Here is a 19,639-nt window from a genome sequence, read left to right on the forward strand (position 1 = left end):
TTTCTCTGAAGTGGGACAGGGACCCCAGGTCTTGGGCTATGAGTATGCTGTGAGCTGGTGAGAAGGAGCCTTGAAATCAGTTTCCCCTGAATGTCACACCTCCACCAGGCAGCCATGGGGCACAGGCCCCGTGTCTGTGCAAAAAGGGAGATGACAGGTCTAGCAGGTGGACACTTGGCCCTCAGGCTCTAAGGTAATGTGTTACTTATTGGGACACCTCAGCCTAGAAGCAGGTGCAACAGAATGTCCCCAAGTCCCTAAGGGTGGGTGAGGAGCTGAGTCCTCACCTCCCTGGTTCCCTGACCCACCTAGGGAGGGGCCTGTGGCGAGTACTCATACTTTCCTGGTGGCTAAGTGTGATGCTCAGCATTTTCCCAAAGGTGACTTGAGATGCTCCTACTCCTCTAGAATGGGAGGAACTTGTCTTCCTCATCCTGGCCTCCTCCAACAGAGTGAGCGAGAGACAGCATGAGCAGGGGCAGAGGGAGAGGGAGAAGCAGACTTCCCCACTGAGCAGGAAGCCCGATGCAGGGCTCGGTCCCAGGACCCTGAGATCATGACCTGACTCAAAGGCAGACGCTTAACTGAGTCACCCAGGTGCCCCTGGTCCCCTTCTTCTTGCAGGAATTATGTTTAAGAGGGGATTGGCTAGACTGGGCTGGGCTGGGCGGGGCTGGGTGGGGATTCCTCCTTGGGGCTATGGCCCTGAAAGATCCAGGGAAGTGGACAGGAGCTAGGTGTCTCTTGAGCTTGGCTGGCTTGCAGCCTGAGGGACAGACAAGCTGTGGGGCATGCCACCTCCACGGGCTACTGAACACATCCCCAAGGACAGGAAATAGTCCCAAGTACCTGAGAGTAAAGGTGCTGTTATCCCCATCATGAGAACTGAGCACATGACTGAGGGTTTTGGGACCAGGCCTCACCCAGGCCCTTAGGGAGCTTTGGCTGAGTGTCCTGCCTCTTCCTGCCCTATTCATGTCTCTTCCACTTTTGTGCTTCTAAATACGACACCATCAGTGGCAGGGTCTGGAGTCTGCCCCTGGCCCGATAGTATCGTGATGGGCAGGGAGCCTGAAACCTAAGTTAGAACATCTGGGCCTACATCCCCCATCTTCCTGCCCTCTGAGTTCCTGGGTAAGTCACCTGGCCTCTCTGGCCAAAGCCTTCCTGAGCTGTGGGGAGCACCCAGTTAAGGAACCTCAGAACTCCAAAGTGGAGCGAATGTTAGTGTCCCTCCATCACCCAAATGTGGTCCCATTGGCCAGACATCCCTCCTGCAAGGTCGCCAGAGCAAATGACACCACCGCCCCCTCCCCCACACTAAACCAAAGAAATCACACACGAAGGGCTGTTGATACTATGAACTTTTAATCGGTATCTTCCTCCCTACATTTGAGGAAGAAACAGGATGCCCCACAATGACCTTCTTCAGCTTTGGGGGTCCCGGACAGAATGAAGGGCTGAGGAGGAAAGGGGGGCAGATGTAGAGCTGACAGTGGCTTTCCCAAGTCCTTTAGTGTGTGTGTGTGTGTGGGGGGGTGGTGGTGGCTGGACCTGCACAGAAACGAGAAGTCACCAACAAGCTGCCGCAACCCCAAATCTGCCCTCCCTGCTCTCGCCTGGAGACGCCCTCAGGGCCCTGCAGCTCCCAAGGCCACCACCAGATGGAAGCATCGAGCAACATTCCTTTTCCTTCCCAAGCCTGACTCCCCTCCTCCCTCCTTTCTTTCAGGGAGCTTCCCACCCCAATCCTGACTTTCCCTTTATTTCCCTTCCCACCAAAACAGATCCTGGGGCTTCTATCTGCTTTCTGTCCAAGGAAGCCAGTGGCAGTTGAAAGCACCCTGTCCCTCAAATGGGACCATTTGACAGTTGGGAGGGCCAGCCATGGGTCTGCTTCTGGGGGCCCTGGGGAGGCGGGGGACTCTGGGGTCTGGACATTCCCATCAGTCAGCAGGAGCTGGGCAGTGACTAATATCTCTCTGTGTCCTAGCGCCTGGCTCCCGGTACGTGTTCTGAAAATGTCCCTTGAGTCAGACTGAGCAGAGCTAAGTTAATAAATTGACAATCAATGAACCAATCAATAAAGCCAAGGAGAAGCATGGAAACTGTATATTCTGCTGGTGCCATGGTGGCCTCAGAGTCCACAGAGCCAATTTGACCGAAGCACAGGCTCACCACCACCTCAGGGCAAATTGCATGCTTTCTCTCCCCACCTACCCTTTTGGCAAACAGATTCATTCCATGATTCCCGTGACCACGCAGTCGCCATCTCTGGAAGCCCAGCTGGGCACTGGCTGTGGGCCGACCAGCAAAGAGAAGGTCATAACGCCCAGGCTGACTGGTCATCAGGAATAGCTTCCAGGTGTCTACTGGCTTCTCCTTTTGTCCCCTTCAGCTAAAGAAGATACAGACCCCTGATTGAACCCAAAGACTAGAAGTTGATCTAAGAGCCTCTGGTAGATTTTTTCTGATGCACTGATTGCTGTTTCCCTGCTGGCCCAAGACTGTCTAACCTGCCCTTGCCCAGTTTGTGGACTGAGAGGCGTGAGGGGTGGATAGGTAGATGAGGGCGGGGGAGGGGGCTGGGGAGGGGCGGGGTGGGGGGGGCTTCAGTGCAAGCCCAGAAACTCCTTGAGGACGTCGCAGGTCTTCTTGTGCATGACCTCGCGCAGCTTCCTGACCCGCCGGCTGCTGGACGCCCCCACGAAGCTGTCGGGCCGCAGCATGGCCATGCCACCATCCACCTCACCCATGATGATGAGCGGTGTCTCGCCCACCGTCACATTGGGGCAGGGGCAGGTCCAGTCCACGTGGAGCAGGGTGACTTCCAGTGGCTCCTGGCCCAGGAACTTGAGGCCCATCTTCTCATCCTTGAGGACCTCGTCCACAGTCACCAGAGCGCGACCCGAGTCGGGCTCCTCGGTCAGCTCAGACACGCGGCCCAAGATGACAAAGTCGCTCCGACAGAAGCTGGTGACGAGCTTCTGCCTTGGCTTGCAGGCCCGGCAGCGCTGGTTCCCCCGAGGGAAGGGGCAGGACTCCTCGCAGGCCTCGCGGCTCTCAAAGTTGTTGCTGTTGCCCTCGCAGCCGCCGTAGACGAAGGACTGGCACTGGCCGCTCTGGCTGTTGTAAGCCCAGCGAGGGGCGTAGGCCTTGCAGGGCCCCTGCAGGGCGGGCAGGCTGCACACGGCCAGCGGCCCGCTCATGCAGGCCAGCATGCAGGCCTCATAGGTCTCAAAGTGGTTCCGGTTGCGGTGGCAGTGGCCAAAGGTGAAGGTGAGGCAGTTGTTGGCCTGCGCGTCGAAGTGCCAGCGGGTCTGCTCCTCGCCGCAGTCCTCGCTGTCGGGGGGCTTCAGGCACTCGGCCGCGGGGAAGGCCGTGCCGTTGGGGCCGCTCTCCAAGGTGGTCGCAGCCTGACCCCCCCTTACCACTGACAGTGGGAAGTCGGCACGCAGGACCCCGCCAGCATTCCGGGCTGTGCACGTATAGATGCCAGTGTCCTGGGGCTGGGCGTTGTAGATGACCAGCTGGGCGATGTTGGTGACCACCACGTTGCCCCGCACGTGGTTTGGCCGCATGACCACGTTCTCCCGATCTTCCAGCTGCTTCTCCCAGGTGATCTCAGGCCGGGGCCGGCCCACCACATCACAGAGGAAGCTCACCGTCTCACCCACGGTGACCGACTGGTGCACAGGGTGGTTGAGCAGAGCGGGGGCCACCATATCCATCCCGGGGGTCTCTGGGGAGGCGGTGGTGGGGCGCGCTGTGGTCTCAGGTGGCGGGGGACTGGTGTGTGGCCAGGTGAAGTGATAGCGGCAGGTGACGACGGCCAGCGTGATGCCCTTAGAGCAGGCCTCAGCATCCATGTAGCAACGGTTATAGTAGGTGAGGCCATCAGAGGCACACGTGAAGCTGGGCTCCTTCTCACAGCGATCTTTACACTTACACACGGGCTGACCGTCCCAGATGTCACACTCGGAGCCCTGCTGCAGACACATGAAGTGGTCGCAAGTGGCCTCCTTGGGCATGCCCACAGGGCCCTTCTTCCCTTTCACGTCCATGTACCGGGCGGCCACACAGCTCTTGGTCCCACACACGTTGGGGCAGCACTTCTCATAGGTCTCGCACTCCTGCAGGGAGCAAGATCAAGAGGCCTGAGCGAGGCTCCCCACCCCCACCCCCACAGCTTCTGAGGAAGGGAACTGAGCTCCCCACCTACGGGAGCCCCACATCTAGATGATGATGGGAGCTAGCGGACCCGTAGCTGCTGTCACTTACCAGGCCTTCTTGTGAGAACGTTTGTACCTGTCAACTTCCCTCCTGCTCATCATGGGACTGTGAGGTGGGCACAGCTATTATCCTCACTTCACAGGTAGTAGTAACTGAGGCACAGAGAGATCAGGTAACTTGACTTGCCCAAGGTCACACAGCTGTGAGAAGAGGCAGGCCACCTACGTCTGAGAGGGGAAGTTCTCTGACTACCATGTTATAGACGAAAATGCAGACTCAGAAAAGTGATGCCCACGTCCAGAGACTAGGCAAGTGGCAGAAAAGGGCTTCAAGCTCCAGGTAGATGGGATTCTGAAAGGAGATCGTGTCTTCCACATCATAGGGTTACCACAAAGGAGGTCTAGGTTGGAACAAATAAGCCTGCCTTTCTGTCTCTTTTCCACTGGGGTGAGGATGCCCTGGCCGAAATGAAGAGGTCACACCAAACCCTAAGGAGGAAAAATCGGACACCTCTGGCACAGATGCTCAAGGCCGGCCACACACGCGTCGGGAACAGCAGCTCTGTAGAGGGCCGGCGGCACAGGCCCGGGGATGCCAGGTCTACCTCGGAGGGCTGTGCCAGGCGCAGGTGCTCAGCTCTGACGTGTGGGACAAATCAACAAGGGAAACAGCCCCCCCTTGGGTGGCAAGGGTCAGCAAAGCCGTCAGCGAGGACTTACTAGGGCTGTAATCCCCCCTTGATTCGCTGTGGAGCCACGTAAGGCATTAGTTTAATTCCTCGAAATTAGCAACATGCTCTGGGGCCGACACAAACAAGGATTTCACGTGGTGTTTTCGACAATAACACCTCGTCCCCACTGGGCAGGCGGGCAGCGCTCCTAATCCTCCGCCCTGGTAGTAGCTCTGGGAATTACCCCCACTAGGGCTGGCCTCTTGTGGTTCCGACTTTTATTTCAGCCTCTTTGACATTCCACATCAGCTAAGAGGGGGAGATATCCCCCACCCGAGCTGTGTGGAGCCTGCCTGCTTGACTTGTTTACTGTTTTCCCCCTCTCAGCTCAGAATGGGGACTTTGTTTCGCAGTCCTTGCTTGGCATAGGCTCTAGGCCACACCAGGGGAGGCTTTGGGACAGGGATGGGCAGATCTTGGAGCTGGGGGTCTGAGGGTGAGAAACCCAGTGGGGGGTGGAGGGCGGGAGGGACTGAGTGTGGATAGGAGCATCCACTCTTGGGCCCAAGGTTCATAAAATTCCTTTAAGAGACTGGCCCAGGAAGCTCCTTTAGGACCCTAAAGTCCATGAAAGTTCCAGTCCCCAGAAACCTGGGGAAGGTATCTCTGGGCACAGGAAACCTAGAAGGACCCCTTAGAACAGTTTTGGCTTGAGAGCCCAGAATACACACGTAGGCAAATGAGTCCCTTGCCCCACACAGGTACCTTTTCCCCAACACACACAGAATCAGCCAGAGTCTCGCTGTCCCATGCTGCACCTGATTTATCAGGCCGGCCTGTGCTAGTGGAATAGATTTCACTGCCAGTGTAGCCAATGAGCCTCGTGACCTCAGCTGAATGGGAATTATCTGCACCTTCCCACTCCTTATCTTCCCTTTCCTCAGCACCACCATTGCTCACTCACAGCATCTGGCCTGAGAGGTCTGACAGTTGTGCCCCAGACACCATGGGGCAGAGACCGCTCTCTGCAGGGCAATCTTGGGCTTTTCTGTAGACTATATGCGTTTGGCAAATGGAGTATCTCTTATATTCCCTGGTGATGCCCAGCCCAGTCCAGCCCTGGGCCCTAGGAATTGGGCAGCCTTCTGCCCAGGCAGGTGCTAGGTACCAGTCGGCTCTTCTTCATCCCCTGTGGGGAGCAGCAGGAACAGCCCTTGGACTCGGGATCTGGGAAAGAACTGTCCTTAGCACCAGGCCTGCCCTTTGCCCCAGCTGCTCTAATGAGAGCAGAAGGGAGGACCGAGGAATATGGCAGATTGTAACTGAGTCCACTTCCCCTCCCAGGGACAACCAGAGAGTCTATCCAGAGCTGTTCCTGCCCACTCTCCCCATCAGGCTGGCCTGACCTCAGGGTCAGGGTGTGAACCCCTGGGGAGGTGGCCTGGAGGCCTCAGCTATGTCAGAGAGACACAGGTGTCAAGCCCACACTCCCGTCCCTGGCTGTGGGACCTTGGGCTGCTTGCTGCACTGTCCTGAGTGTCTGCTCTCACCTGTCGATGGGGGGCTGAAAGGCTGTGCCTGTCCACGCGATGTGCTTGGCCTAGTGCTGGCTCAGAGCAGCCCTTGGCAAACCTGAAACTAGGAATCCCAGGATTCCCCATCCCTGATGAACTTGGACATCACACCCACCTCTTCCTCTGGGCTTGAACTTGGACGGGCATCACGCCCTATTTATCTCCATGAGGCCTGGGGCCCAACTTCCTTCACGTTCCCAACTTCCTACCTTTCCTACGGGGGCCCCTGAGTCTCCCCACCCCACGGCTCCCAGTCACCCTCACTAACACACTCACGTGGTCCATGTCAGTCTTCTGGATTCTCACTCACCTGGTCTGTCTCACACTCCCGCTTGCAGGTGCTCTGGGCATCCACCCAGAGGTTGGGGTTCATGTCGTTGGGGCAGATGCCAGCATGGGAATAGCGGATGGGCGGCAGTGTCAGGCCTCTCGGGGGCACCCCGAGCAGCAGCAGCAGCAGCACTGCCACCTGCGCCCAGCGGGACCAGAGCCGGCAGCAGCACCCCGGGGCCCACATGATGTGGTCTGCGGTGGCTAGAGCCCTCCCCTGCAACGAGGCCAGGGGCTGGGGCCCACCAGGGCCGCCTCCTCCTCTGGGCTGCAGACACCTGCCCTCCCCACCCCAGCAGGCGGGCTTCCTCGCTGCCGCTGCCGCCGCCTCCACCAAGTCAGTGGAGCCCGCTGGGCTGTGCGGCTTCAGATAAAGGGAAGGTCTCTGCAAGGAAACTCCCTCTCCTGAGTGTGCAGGGAGAGGAGCCCGCAGCAGGGGCCCGAGCCTGGATTTATATCCTGGGCGCGCCACCCGAGTGGGAGCGAGCGAGCTAACCTGATGCCTGTCACAGGCAGGCTGCTGGCTCCTCTGTCCCGTGGCCGATCACAGACTTGTTGCAGAAGGGGAAAAAAAAAGCTGGAAGCGGTTTAGGCGGCGTATCTGGCACGGTGGGACACCTGCTTGTTTTTGACTCCAGGAGGCCTTTAACCCCTTCAAGGGCCAGAAATGGCATGTGCTTTGGGGGGAGCTGGCTCCGGGACACGCAAGCTCACTGTAAAGGAGTGGTTTGTTTCCCTTTCCCCCACCTCCCCGGGGCCGGGCCCCCTCCTCCGCGTGGCCACCTCCGAAGAACACACGATCGCTTGTTACAAGGAGGGACCTGCAGCCGCAGAGTTAGCATCGCCTGGCCCGATAGTACATTTGAGAGCAAATGACGTGGAAAAACAACAAGTTCACGGCCATTCCAGGGCGGGCCTGAGCAGCAGCGCCCTGCTGTGTAAGCTGCCTCCTGCCCCCGCACCCGGTCCCTCTGCGGGGGGTGCGCGCGGACAGCTCCCTATCTCTCGGGGGGCCGGGCAGTTCGCGTCTCAAGTTCCAACTTCGGTGAATTTTCCCCAAATCATTCCAGAGACACATACCAGATATGCTCCGGCTCCCCCGGCTCCCCCAGCTGCCGGGACGTATCACATTCCTCGCTCCTCGACTGACACACTCGGCGGCTCCAAGAAAACCTACGGGGTAAGTGTCTCAGGACGGCGCTGGGCAGCAGCCGGCCTCCCTGATGACCACTCGCCCCGGGGCTCCTGAGCTCTCTCATGTGTCTGGGTTTCCCCCACTTTACAAAGGAAATGTTTAGGGCCGGAGAGGGCCAGGGACTCGCCTAAGGTCAGCCACCACCGATGGGCGTAATAGTACTAAACACTAATATTTATGGGGCTCTCAGTTTGTGCCAGGCTCTCTATATGCATCACGACACTGCATCCTCAGGACAAATTACCTTCGTGGCAGATCGGAGGAGAAGACACCCAGAGAGGCTAAGCAACTCACCCTCGGTCGCACAGCTATGGGATGCCACGTTAAGACGAAAAATGGGGACACCAGCTTGCAGAATGTGGGCAGAGGCCTTTGGGAACCACTCCTTGCCCACCTGGCTGTCAGAACTGCTGTCAAGGTACAGCTTCGACTCTGGTTTTTACAGGTGGGACAAGAAGTTTGTGGAAAGATCAGATGCTATATTGGTAGAGAGGGCAGGGAAAGAGTTCAAAGCTGTGGTTGGGGGGGTAGCATTTCTGCCCCCCATGGCAGGAAACATCAGGTGCCTCCAACACCATCGAAAAGTGAGCTTCCTAAATGTGTTTGCGTGGGTCACTTGACCCCCAGAGGGTGTGGGGGGGGCACAGATCCCCAGAAGAGATGGGTACCTCCGAAAGGCCAAACTGCAAAGATTTGAGGAGCAGTGACCGATCTGCTGCATCCCAGGGATAGGAGATGGTGTAGGCTGAGCCCACTTCAGAGCCAGAAGAGACTTGGGAGGTCCCCAGCAGGGCTCTCATTTCTCAGGTGGGGAAACTGAATCCTGAACCCAGGCCCCCACTTTTCCAGGTTTTCTGTCCCCTTGAGGGCTACAGTTCGCCAGGTCTTCTGTCCCCTTGAGGGCTACGGTTTGCCATCTCCTTCGACTGTAAAAAGGCAGCATAATGCTTCTCTCCACCTTGCAGATTTTTCCTCGAGGGGTGTTGTGTCACCTTCTCCCAGCCCCATGCCAATTCTCTTCCCGTTGTGTGGGTCATTCTGCAAGATCTGTCTTTTCTGCTTATGTCACAGAGCTAATGAAGGGTGTCAGATCCTAATCCCCTAAATTATTGGAATAAACTTCCCTCCGAGGCCAGGCCCGGTAATGAAGCCAGACAGCGGGCGACGCCGGCTGCTTTGAATTCCCTGTAATTTCATAAACCCGTGTTCCAGCTGCTCGGAGCCGGCCTCAGCCCCGCACTTGATGAGTGCAGTTTGCGCAGCCTCCTTTGAAATCACAAAGGGGAATGGATGGTGACACATTTCTAAGCAGGACTTAGAAAAACTGTCACAGCCCTGTTACATGAGAACAAATATCCAGGGAGAGGAGGCTGATCTCTGGGGAGTCACCTGAGACCACTGGAGGTGATGGGAGAGCCTGGGGCCGACAGAGCAGAGGAGGCTGGGGTGGGGGGGTGGGGCGGTGGGGGTTGGCGTAAAGCAGGGGAAGCTCCTCCACCCCACCCGCTCCTCTAGCTCACCTCATGGGGTTGACTGGGAAAGGCCTCCATCCACCCAGCTCAGCCCTTACAAGAGTCACGGGCCTCTCTCCCGCCCAGGGCCCCATTTCTGGCCATTCCACTCCAAGAACTTTCAAAACAGCATTGGGGAAGAAGGGGCCTAGGACACCCCGGCTCTCCCTCTCAGCGCTTCCAAGTCTCCCACCAAAACACAGCTCAGAATAATAAATAACATCTGATCAGGGCTCAGAGCCCACACAGCGTTTTCACCTACATCATCCCACTGACCCTCACGCCAGCCCCGGGAGGGAGGCGGGGAGATGTTGCTGGGAGCTCCGTTGTACAAGAGAGGAAACCAAGTCACAGGAGGCTAGCTGGGCCTGCCCAGGCTCCCGCAGCTCATGCCCTCCCCTCCCGGACCCCAGTCCTGTGCTCTTCACACAAGCCATGCATGCTTCCAGCGTCTCCAGAAAGGCCCCTGCCAGCCGCCCCGCCAGCGCAGAGTGTTTATAAGCTGTTCTGGGAGCACTTTGAAGTCTCCTCCTGGGCCCCTCCCACAGTTCCTCAGATCTGGCTGCTCTGTCTCTGCCTTCTCTGGAGGGCTGGCAGGCACCCCACCCTCATCGCACCCCTGGTACCAAAGGAGGGCTCCCCATTCCCACTGTCCCCCTAGGCCTCCCTCCCTCCAGCATGAGTGTTGGCGGAGTAGAACCTGGGCTGAGTCCAGGTTGGCCTTACCTCAGGGGTGTCACCTGCCTTTCCCCCTCCCTGAAGGCATCAGGCACAGCTTGGTCACAAGAGGGCTGGGCTCTGATTTGGACTCAGAAGAATACCCTCCAGCTCCCACACCACAACCCCTTCACACCCTCCAGGGTGGGTTCAAGACGGGCTGTAGCTGCAGCTGTAAGAAGTCACCCCGGACAGTGAACTCTGGGTGCCCCTTGACCTCGGGTTCACCCTTCACATAACAACTTCCCAGCCACTGGGGCCTGGACAGGACAACACAGAGCAACACAGGTGACACCATTTTCCCAATGGGCCAGGTCTCTCCTCTCTGGAGACCAGCCACACACGTGGGGGATGACAGTGATGCCATGCCAGCATCTCAGATGCCGTGTTGCTTATGCAGAGACCAAACCTCTTGCATCTCCTCCCTCTTTCCTTACTTGATGGTTTTTGAAGCACCTACTATGTGCTTGGTTCTGGGTACAGGAGGAGATGACAGTCCTTGTCCAGAGAGAAAGGACAACATATAAACACATGATAAGACTAGAGAAGGCCCTCTCAAAGGTCCCAACAAGTGCTGGGGGTAGAGAGGGGGAGAGAGGCCCCCGGGCTGCAGACGTGAGGTGGGATGGGTCCTGAAGCCTGAGCGGGGAGTCTGCAAGCCAGAGCACAGAAGGCACTTTCCTACACACCCCCTTGGAAAGGCCTGGCCCACAGTGCAGCCTCCCTGGCCAAGGCCCTCCCTCTGCGGGGCCCAGGCCTCCAGAAAGAGGAGGTGAGAGGACAGTCAGTAGGTTTAGGAGACAGAGTGGGGGTGGGAGCTGTAGGTCTTGTTTCTGCATGGGGTAGCCCCAGCACAGTCAAAGCAGCAGCCCATTCCGGTCCACCCTGCTTGAGCCCCCAGACCTGAGGCAGCCATACTTTCTCCCAAACCACTGGAGGAGCCCAACTGCCTGGGAACCCCCCTGCCCTGAACTTTGATTTAAATTTATTTGGGAGGAGGGAGAAGGTAAGGAGCAAGAAACAGGGTGCTCAGATGGGTTCTCAGAAGACCCAGACCACCTCGGCTAAAGGCAGTGCTCAGTCAGAACCAAGCCAGGGAATTCAATAAAGCGGGTGGCTCATTACCCAGCTGGGGACCCTCCCGCCTGAGCAGCCGTGGGCCTGGGTTACATTACAGGGCTGTGTGAACTCTCCCCTCAGAGTGAGATTGCACCGGGTTTTAGAATAATTGTGGGGCCTCAGCAGATGGTGGAGGCAGACGGGGGGGCCTTCAGCTGTGGGACACGTGACTTGTCGGCATCTGTGCAGAGGAGGCCATGGGAGGGTCCCCATTGGGCCTCTGGGGGAGGCCGTGCTGAATCAAGATCTGAGATTATGGGGTTGGCTGTGGTGGGGCCTGGCCCAGTCCCCTAGGCCAGCCAGGACTCCTTAGACCCCTACCTGGGTGGGGGTGGGGATGGGGGGTGCAGGGGGGACCTGCTGGTGGGGCCAAGTCCCTGGAAGCTGGTTAGCATCTAAAGCAAGAACAGGAGACACCTGTGAGCTTCTGGGCACCTGTGAGGCCCTAAATGCCCTTCTGGAGAAGGTGGGCATCAAGTGCTCAGTGGATTTCAGCCCTGTGTCAGACCCCTCACCCACTTGCTTAGGATGAGCACTGTATGAGGAGTCCTGGGTTCTCAGCCTGGTCTGCCATCAACCCCGACTGAGGCCCCTTCCAGCTCCCTCTTCTGTGATCCCGTGTCCTGATTCCCCCAGCTTTGCCTTCATGGAATCAGCTTCAAAAAGCCCCGAGCAGCTCTCAGCCAAGACAAACATGGGAGTGAAGGAGCCAAAAGGCCGCAGGGCTGTGGGGCTCTGCTCTCAGTTCCTTGGCTGGGCTCTGCTGGGGAGAGAACAGCCCCCGATTCCACTTTTTCCAGACCTGGGGGCTCGGTGGGAATGCTATGCATGTAGGGGCCCAGCCTCCCTCCTGCTCAATCCCTAACCTGGAAGCTTCCTCCTTCCTTTCTTCCTCCAATGAGGGAGAAATGAGGTCTCAGGCCCTGGGGTCTCCCTGCTTACCTGCACGCTGCTGTGCAAAGGGCACATGTTCCCTAAAACCAGGTGTGCTCCTTACCCCCACTGCAGGGCTACTACGTGGTGGGGGTGGGGCGTGAGAAACAGGCTCCCCCCCTGCCCCCACCACACTGACCATCACTTCAAGAGTTCTGACTTCTTTTTTTTTTTTTTTTTTAAGATTTTATTTGTTCATGAGAGACACAGATTGAGAGAGAGAGAGAGAGAGACAGAGACAGAGACACAGGCAGAGGGAGAAGCAGGCTCCATGCAGGGAGCCGGACGTGGGACCTGATCCCGGGTCTCCAGGATCAGGCCCTGGGCTGAAGGCAGCGCTAAACCGCTGAGCCACTGGGGCTTAAAGACGGCTTCCCTAAGGCTTCTCCACGCCTTCAAGATGAGGGCCAAAGCCTTTAACGTGGACCACCGTGAACGTTTGCCTCAGTTTCCTTCTCCAGTCTTATCATTTGCTCCTCTTTCTCTCAAACTCTGGGAGCTGCCACATTGCTCTCTCAGAGCTTTAAAAGCTCCATGCTGTCTTTCCCCCCTGAGCCCCTCCAGTGTGCTCCGCGGCCACGATGCTCTCCTTTGTCCCGGGCACCTCCTTCCCAGCCTGTCCCAGGAGCCCCAAGCCTTTTAGGAGGCCTTCTTGATCTCAGAGGCTGACGAAGGTCCTCGCCACTTCTCACGGGGGGGGGGGGGGGGGGGGGACGGGACTCCTCATACTGTTTTGACAGTGAAAGAGCAAAACAAAACAAAAAGGCAAAATTGAGTTTTAAAACCTGTTGTAAGGGGCAACCTGGTGGCTCAGCGATTTAGCACTGCCTTTGGCCCAGGGCCTGATCCTGGAGCCCCAGGATCGGGTCCCACGTTGGGCTCCCTGCATGTAGCCTGCTTCTCCCTCTGCCTGTGTCTCTGCCTCTCTCTCTCTCTGTGTCTCTCATGAATAAATAAATAAAATCTTTAAAAAAATTTTTTAAATAAAATAAAGCCTGTTGTAAGGTTTAATCATTCCACACTGTCGGGACATACCACTGTTCCTGTGGGTGTAAATTGGTTCAGGGATAACATCAAAAATCCACGTTTGAGGTCCTTTGTGCATGCGGCCGGGCCCTTGTCCTTCCTGGGATCGATTGCCTGTGATATTCCTGGGTGCAGTTTATGTGGCATTGAAATTACTTATTCATCATCTATTACCTGGACCGGGCTGCAAACCCATGGCAGGCAGAGAGCACGCACTCAACCAGTGTATGTTGAATGAATGGATGGTTCACCAAGCAGAGGAGGGGTGAATATTCCTGGTGTCAGCCATACCTGAGAGAGACCAGTAGTCCTAGGACAGGAAACCAGAACTCCAAAGAGAAGCTCTGCCCATCCCTGGGCCTGCCAACCACTCTGGGTGAGAAGGAGCCTAGCGTCTACCAGGGGCAGCCCTGGACTGTTTGGCCAGAGAAGGCTTGGGCATCATGTGGACAGCACTGGAGGCAGAAGGAAGGTGACCCAGTGGGGTCCACCACACCCACCACGCAGCTCTTCATGCCTGCATCCCCCTTGGCTCCTTCCCAGGCTTCCATGAGGCCCTCTTTGACCATGCTCTTCCCTACTTCCAGAGCGATCTTTTCAAATTCCAAACTCGAACGTGTCACTTCCTTGCTCTAGAGGGTTGAATGGTGGCCTCCCCACCCCAAAAAAAGATAGGTCCATGTCCTAACCCCCAGAACCTGCGAATGTGATCTTACTTGGGGAATGGGTCTTTGCAGAGGGAATTAAGGATCTTGAAACGCGATCATCCCGGATTATCCAAGAGGGCCCTAAATCCAGTGACAGGTGTCCTCATAAGAGAAAGGCGGACAGAGCGCTGAGATGCCTGAGAGGGGAGGGCCCCATGAAGACGGAGGCAGAAGGGAGTGATGTGGCCACAAGTGGAGGAGCACCCCAGCCACCAGAAGCTGGAAGAGGCAAGAGAAGGATTCTCCCCTAAAGCCTCCAGGGAGACCGCAGCCTGCTGATACCTTGATGGCAGCCGTCTGGCCTCCAGAGCTGTGAGAGGACATTTCTGTTGGTCTAAGCCATTGTGTTTGTGGCGACTTGTCATGTCAGCCCCAAGAAACTAATACACCTGCCTAGAACTTTTCAAGGCCCTTCCCAATTAGAATTTATCGGTCTCCCGTGTCCTCTTCGATCTGCTCCTGCCATCTCCCCAGCCTCACTGCTTGCCCTGATGGTCCAGCTGGACAGGATAACTGGTGTTCTCCAAACATCCCACTAGGGCAACCGGCCCTCCTGGTTGGCCTGCGGCTGGCCTAGTTTTAGCACTGAAACCCTGGTATCCCAGGATACGCCTCAGTCCTGGGCGAACCAGAACAGTTGGTCACCTAAGTGTTACATTCTGTCCATACCTTCGTTCAGACCATCCTCTCTGCCCAAAATGTACAAGAAACTCTCCTGCAGGACTCCACCAGGCAAAGTGCTGGCCGGGCAGTCCAGAGACAGGGGATGAGTCTCAGGGAGCCCACGCCTGGACCACACAGTGACCCATGAGGGCAGCAGTTCTCTTGCCAGGGACCCAGAGTCAGTTGGCAGCCACGACTCGGAGCCCAGCTGCAGGAAAGGCTAACAAGTTGAGGTGGGCTGGTAGCCGGATTGTGGCTCCGGCCCCACGGGAGCCTTGCAGTGGGCACGTGTGCAGAGGAACTGAGACAGCGGAGTGGGTGGGAGTCACTGCCATGGCTGCTGGGAATGGGGGAGGCAGGCGCACATGCATTTGGGCAGCAAGAGTCCAATGATCCAGGGGGTTAAAGCTCAACAGTCGAAAGAACTACCAATTAGGGGGCACCTGGGTGGCTCAGTGGTTGAGTGTCTGCCTTTGGCTCTGGTTGTGATCCCGGGGTCCTGGGATCGAGTCCCATATCAGGCTCCCTGCAGGGAGCCTGCTTTCTCCCTCTGCCTATGTCTCTGCCTCTCTCTGTGTGTTTCTTATGAATAAATAAATAGGATCTTTAAAAAAAATAAAAATAAAAGAACTGCCAAGTAGGAGTGCATTGAGCAGCATATAACAGAGACTCTGAGCTTTGTGTCTTCAGTCCTTAGTTTACTGTTCACACAGAACCAGCAGTCCAGGGCAGCCCTGGCTCCTTTCTTTTCTGTCACCCTCAGCATGTAGCTTTTGTCCCTAACACCCAGTGATGGCTGCCCCCCTAGATACTTCCTCACTCCCGGCCCAGATTAGGGGAAAGGGTCAGAGCTCCTGGAACTGCATCCATCTATTCAGGGAGGTGATGCCTCCTAAGAGCCTGCCTGCCACCCTACATTGGCCAGCATGGTGCCATGTGACCCTAACTGCAAGGGGGGTCCAGAGAGTGATAGCTCTTGCTTTGCAGCAAGGGAAAAAGGGAGTCCTGATTGGCTTTGGGTGGTCATCCACACATCTGCCACAGCAGCCTTTCCTAGGACCTGCTCGCTGGTGGGGTATCTCATTTTTGTAGATCCTGGTTTTGTCTACACTGTGAACTAGCTTCTGCTTTTAGAATTGGAGTCAATTGCTATGCAGGACAGTGTGATGTTAGGTTAAAGATGGATCTGGATTCTCAGAGATCCCAGTGGTCCTGTGGGATACCAGTGGGTTATGATAAAGCTGGGCTGAGCCAGCCCCAAAGGCCCGGGAAGCAGAAGTGGGTAGGGTGCCATGCACACAGAGGAGATGACCAGCCTTGTTAAGCAGAGCTGGCTCTTAGCACTGCAGCCCCCATGAGAAGCTGAGCAAAGGCGGTACCTGGGAAGGGACCTTTGACTAGCCCACCTCAGCCCTGACTGTCTCGCAAATGAGCTCTGCCCGGAGGAAGGAAGGGAGGCCAGTGTCAGGCGATGAGTTTGGATTCAATTTTAGGGCTGAATGATGCCACTGAGACCCTGAAAGGTGGCAAGGGTCAGATGTAGAGGGTGGGGAGCCTTATGGAGGCACAGCAGCCTGGGGCAGAGCACTCTCAGGTAGGCCCTGGGTTAGAATCACATAGCAGGGAGGGAGGGAGGGAGGTCCTCCACTGGGGTTGAGGCCAGAGGGGCAGGAGAGAAGGAAGGAGGGTGCCAGGCTGAGCTTGTGTGCTGTCCCAGTGACTGCGGGCTGGCAGCAAAGTGGCTCAGTGGGGGCTTCGGCAGACAGACTCGGGACTGCCTTGTGCCTCCTTTCAGTTAATAAAACTGATGAGGGAAGGAGACAAGGAGGGGAACAGGGAGGATTACAGGACTGCCCCCCAGAATGAAGAAGAGACATGCTCGATGGAGGATAGCACTCACCTGGGGCAATCCAGGCTGATGGGTAGGACCTCATCACGACTCCCTCCAGGCTGCTGAGGCTGAGAAAGGACCAGGGATTCAGAGTGACTCAGATACCAGGCCACTGCCAGACCTCACTGAAAACTCTCCTGCTCATCAAACAACGGCACTTGTTTTAATCAACTCTGGGGCACCTGGGTGGCTCAGTGGTTGAGCGTCTGCCTTCAGTTCACAGCATGATCCCGGGGTCTAGGGATCAAGTTTTGCATCAGGCTCCTCACAGGGAGCCTGCTTCTCCCTCTGCCTATGTCTCTGCCTCTCTGTGTGTCTCTCATGAATAAATAAATAAAGTCTTAAAAAAAAATCAACTCAGCACAAACCTGTGGACCCACACCACCTAATCCAGAAGGCCAGAGGTCAATGCTTCATTAGCTCAACCACCAGGACCTGCCCCCTTTCAGTTCCTCCTAAACTACTTGGCTCGTTGCTTTCCTGGAGCATGTTCCCGTCATTGCTTCACTCTTTAGCAAAAACCCGTGGTCAAGATGGTCTCATAGTTAGGACACCCAGCAGGCTTCCCACGGCCAGAGCCGTCAAGAACTGAGCCCAACAGCTGGAAGCCTCGGCCTACCTACCCCAAGGGGCAAGAGGGCTGTAGGCCTCAGATGGGCTTTCAGGAGGCCGGGGCTGAGGAAGAGCCAGCTCTGAACGCAGCCTCCCTGTCATCTGCGACTACTGGAGGAGCAAACTTCTCCATGCTCCAGGCTCCCAAATGCTCTGACTGCAACACATAGCAAGAAATGCATTCTTTGTTGTGATTTGGGACACACATGCATATGCACAACTAAAACCAGAGGTTTATAACATTTTTTTTTCTTTTAACCCTCAACAGACACTAAGCCAACAGACCCAAATCACCCTTTGGAAGGTGATTATTCACTATTTACTCAGCAAGCATTTCTGAGGGATCACAGCATATCTTGGGCTGTACTTAGACCTGGGGAGATGGGTGGAGTAAAATAAGTGGCCTCATCAGTCATGGATTTGGAATTTTGGTGTAGGGGATGGAGACAGGACAAACGCTCACACCAACGTAAATGGCAAATGTCAAAGAAGCTTTAAGGTGCGTGATAGCCGGCAATTAAGCCTCCTCTCCCCGGCCCCATCTCTCCACCTGCAAAGGGCAGGAAGTCAGCTGGAGTGGACTCTGAACACCTGGCTGGCTCAAATTCTGGGGAAGAGCGTCAGGGGTTAGGAGCCCTGTTTCCAATTTAGAGCTGGGGTCGGGGAAGGGCTTCCGGAGGAAATGATGTGGACGCTGGGCTCCCTAACGATGAACCGTAGGCAGCCAGGGAAGGAGGGTGCAGCACACACACAGGCTGTGAGGTGCCAGGTGGCGCACATGAACCATCCAAGAACGGGAAGGCAGCCACAGAGACTGGAGAGAAGTGAGTCCACCCAAGTCCCCATGGGCTCCACTCAGAGGGGAGAGTCTCTAACCCATGTCGACACCAGCCACCAGAAAGGAGGCCCCAATCTTACATTCCATTTAAAAACATGTTTCCCTTGCCCTTTGCATTCTGTTTGGGCAGGTGTTGGGATGGGGATTTCAGAAAACAAACACACGAAACAAACCCAGCATACCCTAAGCGAAGGGCAGACCCCGGGGGACCTTTAGCCTGGACACTGCTCTAGCTTGCAGCCGCTCAAGAACACAAGACCCGCTCACCGGGTCGGTACTGGGGATCTCCTGTGAGCACAAAGTACGCTGCGGGCAGCTGGACACGGTGAGGGCAGGAAGTGGGCCAGGCCCTTTGGTCAGGATCGCCAGGAGGACTTCCTGCCAGGGAGGTGGCTGGAAGAAGATGCCTCTCTTGTGCCAAGCCCCAGGGGCAGGCATCGCGGCGGAGGACAGGGCAGGTGCTTCCCGAAGATGTGTGACGTGCTGTTCCCTAACTGCCAGTCAGCAGCAGGGAGGTGGCAGTGAGCTAGAAGGTGTACAAGGGACACGAGACACCTGTTTAAGGGAGTCAGTCCTGGGGCGCCCGGGTGGCTCAGTTGGTTAAGTGGCTGCTTTGGGTCCTGGGATGGAGCCCCAAGCCCCGCATCAGGGTCCCTGCTCAGCAGGGAGGCTGCATCTCCCTGTCCCTCTGCTCCTCCCTCCCATGCTCTCTCTCTCCCACAGTGAGAGAGAGCTGCTCTCTCAACTAAATAAGTAAAATCTTAGGAAAAGAGGGGGATTAGTCCTTCCATACCTTCAAGTTCCAACCCAGGGACAGTGACCTTGAATCTGCACGTCTGCCCAGTGTGGCCTCAGGTGCCAGAGGATCAGAGGAGGCAAAGATCCCTCCACCAAAGGCAGAGGGCATTAAGGTCAGGATGAGGGTTCCGTGTCTGAACCCTATGACTAATCCTCTTCCTCATGGGGTTTCCTGGCGGGGGATTGCACACACACAAAAGACAAGGGCCAGCAGGACCCAGGGCAGTGCCACATCCATCAATGTTAGTGTCTCAGGGGCTGCGCCGGAGCTCCTCTCAGTCTGCAGAGCCTCCCTAGTAAAATAGACCCTGACTGAGGAGGGAGCTCAGGCCAGGAGCCTCAGGGTGGGCTTCACCCTCCCAGCTTCCTTCCCAGGGTGCGAGCCGCTGGATCAAGCCGGCTGAGTGGACACCCAGCCACAGGTGGAGAAGATGGGCCGGAAAGAAGGGACGGCGGGGGGCAGGGGGGCCTACCAGCTAACCCATCCTGGGACAGTGGCTCCTGGTCTGTCAGCCACTGAAGAGAAGAGAGGAAAGAGAAAGAATGAGACTGTTTTCATGGAAGAGCAGAAGTGGAAAGAGGGCATGTGTGGAGGCCAAGTGCCTTTGTAAATAACCCCATCTGTGAGTAAACTGGCGTGAATGAGTGTTCTTGGAACCCACCCTGTAAGATGAGCCACCTTCCTCTCTTGTCCCATCCTCTCCAACTTCTATCCTCTTCTAACAGATGCGGTGTCCCTAGATTTAAGGTTAATGCTGCCACTGGTGCACTGGATGCCTCCCCTCTCCTCCCCTCCCTTCCCTTCCTCTCCCCTCCCCTCCT

General features: G+C 56.6%; 2 protein-coding genes across 5 annotated transcripts; one reads left to right on the forward strand and one right to left on the reverse strand.

Annotated features, from left to right (window-relative positions):
* Window positions 1-1,349: 1,349 nt before the first annotated feature.
* Window positions 1,350-18,872, reverse strand: WFIKKN2 (WAP, follistatin/kazal, immunoglobulin, kunitz and netrin domain containing 2). 3 transcript variants are annotated; one of them, XM_041723726.1, is made up of 3 exons: window positions 18,813-18,872; window positions 16,579-16,637; window positions 1,350-4,133 (listed from the first exon to the last, which is right to left on the reverse strand). In XM_041723726.1, exon 3 carries the CDS (start codon window positions 4,062-4,064, stop codon window positions 2,613-2,615), a length of 1,452 nt encoding a protein of 483 aa, XP_041579660.1. In that variant the 5' UTR covers window positions 4,065-4,133; window positions 16,579-16,637; window positions 18,813-18,872; the 3' UTR covers window positions 1,350-2,612. The 3 variants fall into 3 exon arrangements, with proteins under 3 accessions (XP_041579660.1, XP_041579661.1, XP_041579659.1); XM_041723727.1 differs by lacking the exons at window positions 16,579-16,637; window positions 18,813-18,872 and adding an exon at window positions 7,888-8,207; XM_041723725.1 differs by lacking the exons at window positions 16,579-16,637; window positions 18,813-18,872 and adding an exon at window positions 6,788-7,942.
* LOC121472541 lies at window positions 7,475-15,200 on the forward strand. 2 transcript variants are annotated; one of them, XM_041723729.1, is made up of 3 exons: window positions 7,475-7,987; window positions 8,193-8,420; window positions 14,046-15,200. In XM_041723729.1, exons 1-3 carry the CDS (start codon window positions 7,475-7,477, stop codon window positions 14,145-14,147), a joined length of 843 nt encoding a protein of 280 aa, XP_041579663.1. In that variant the 3' UTR covers window positions 14,148-15,200. The 2 variants fall into 2 exon arrangements, with proteins under 2 accessions (XP_041579663.1, XP_041579662.1); XM_041723728.1 differs by lacking the exon at window positions 14,046-15,200 and having other exon boundaries at window positions 8,193-8,699.
* Window positions 18,873-19,639: the final 767 nt, after the last annotated feature.

The sequence above is a fragment of the Vulpes lagopus genome, chromosome 12 (genome assembly GCF_018345385.1).
Source record: "Vulpes lagopus strain Blue_001 chromosome 12, ASM1834538v1, whole genome shotgun sequence".
NCBI lineage: Eukaryota > Metazoa > Chordata > Mammalia > Carnivora > Canidae > Vulpes > Vulpes lagopus.

Bases quoted from the DNA above. Each gene is read 5' to 3' on its own strand.
- WFIKKN2 (XM_041723725.1), bottom strand. From the start codon at position 6,994: ATGTGGGCCCCGGGGTGCTGCTGCCGGCTCTGGTCCCGCTGGGCGCAG. The intron at 4,134-6,787 runs GTGAGTGAGAAT...TGCTCCCTGCAG, and splicing joins GGGAGTGTGAGACAGACCAG to GAGTGCGAGACCTATGAGAA.
- LOC121472541 (XM_041723728.1), top strand. From the start codon at position 7,475: ATGGCATGTGCTTTGGGGGGAGCTGGCTCCGGGACACGCAAGCTCACT. The intron at 7,988-8,192 runs GTAAGTGTCTCA...TGGGGCTCTCAG, and splicing joins GCTCCAAGAAAACCTACGGG to TTTGTGCCAGGCTCTCTATA.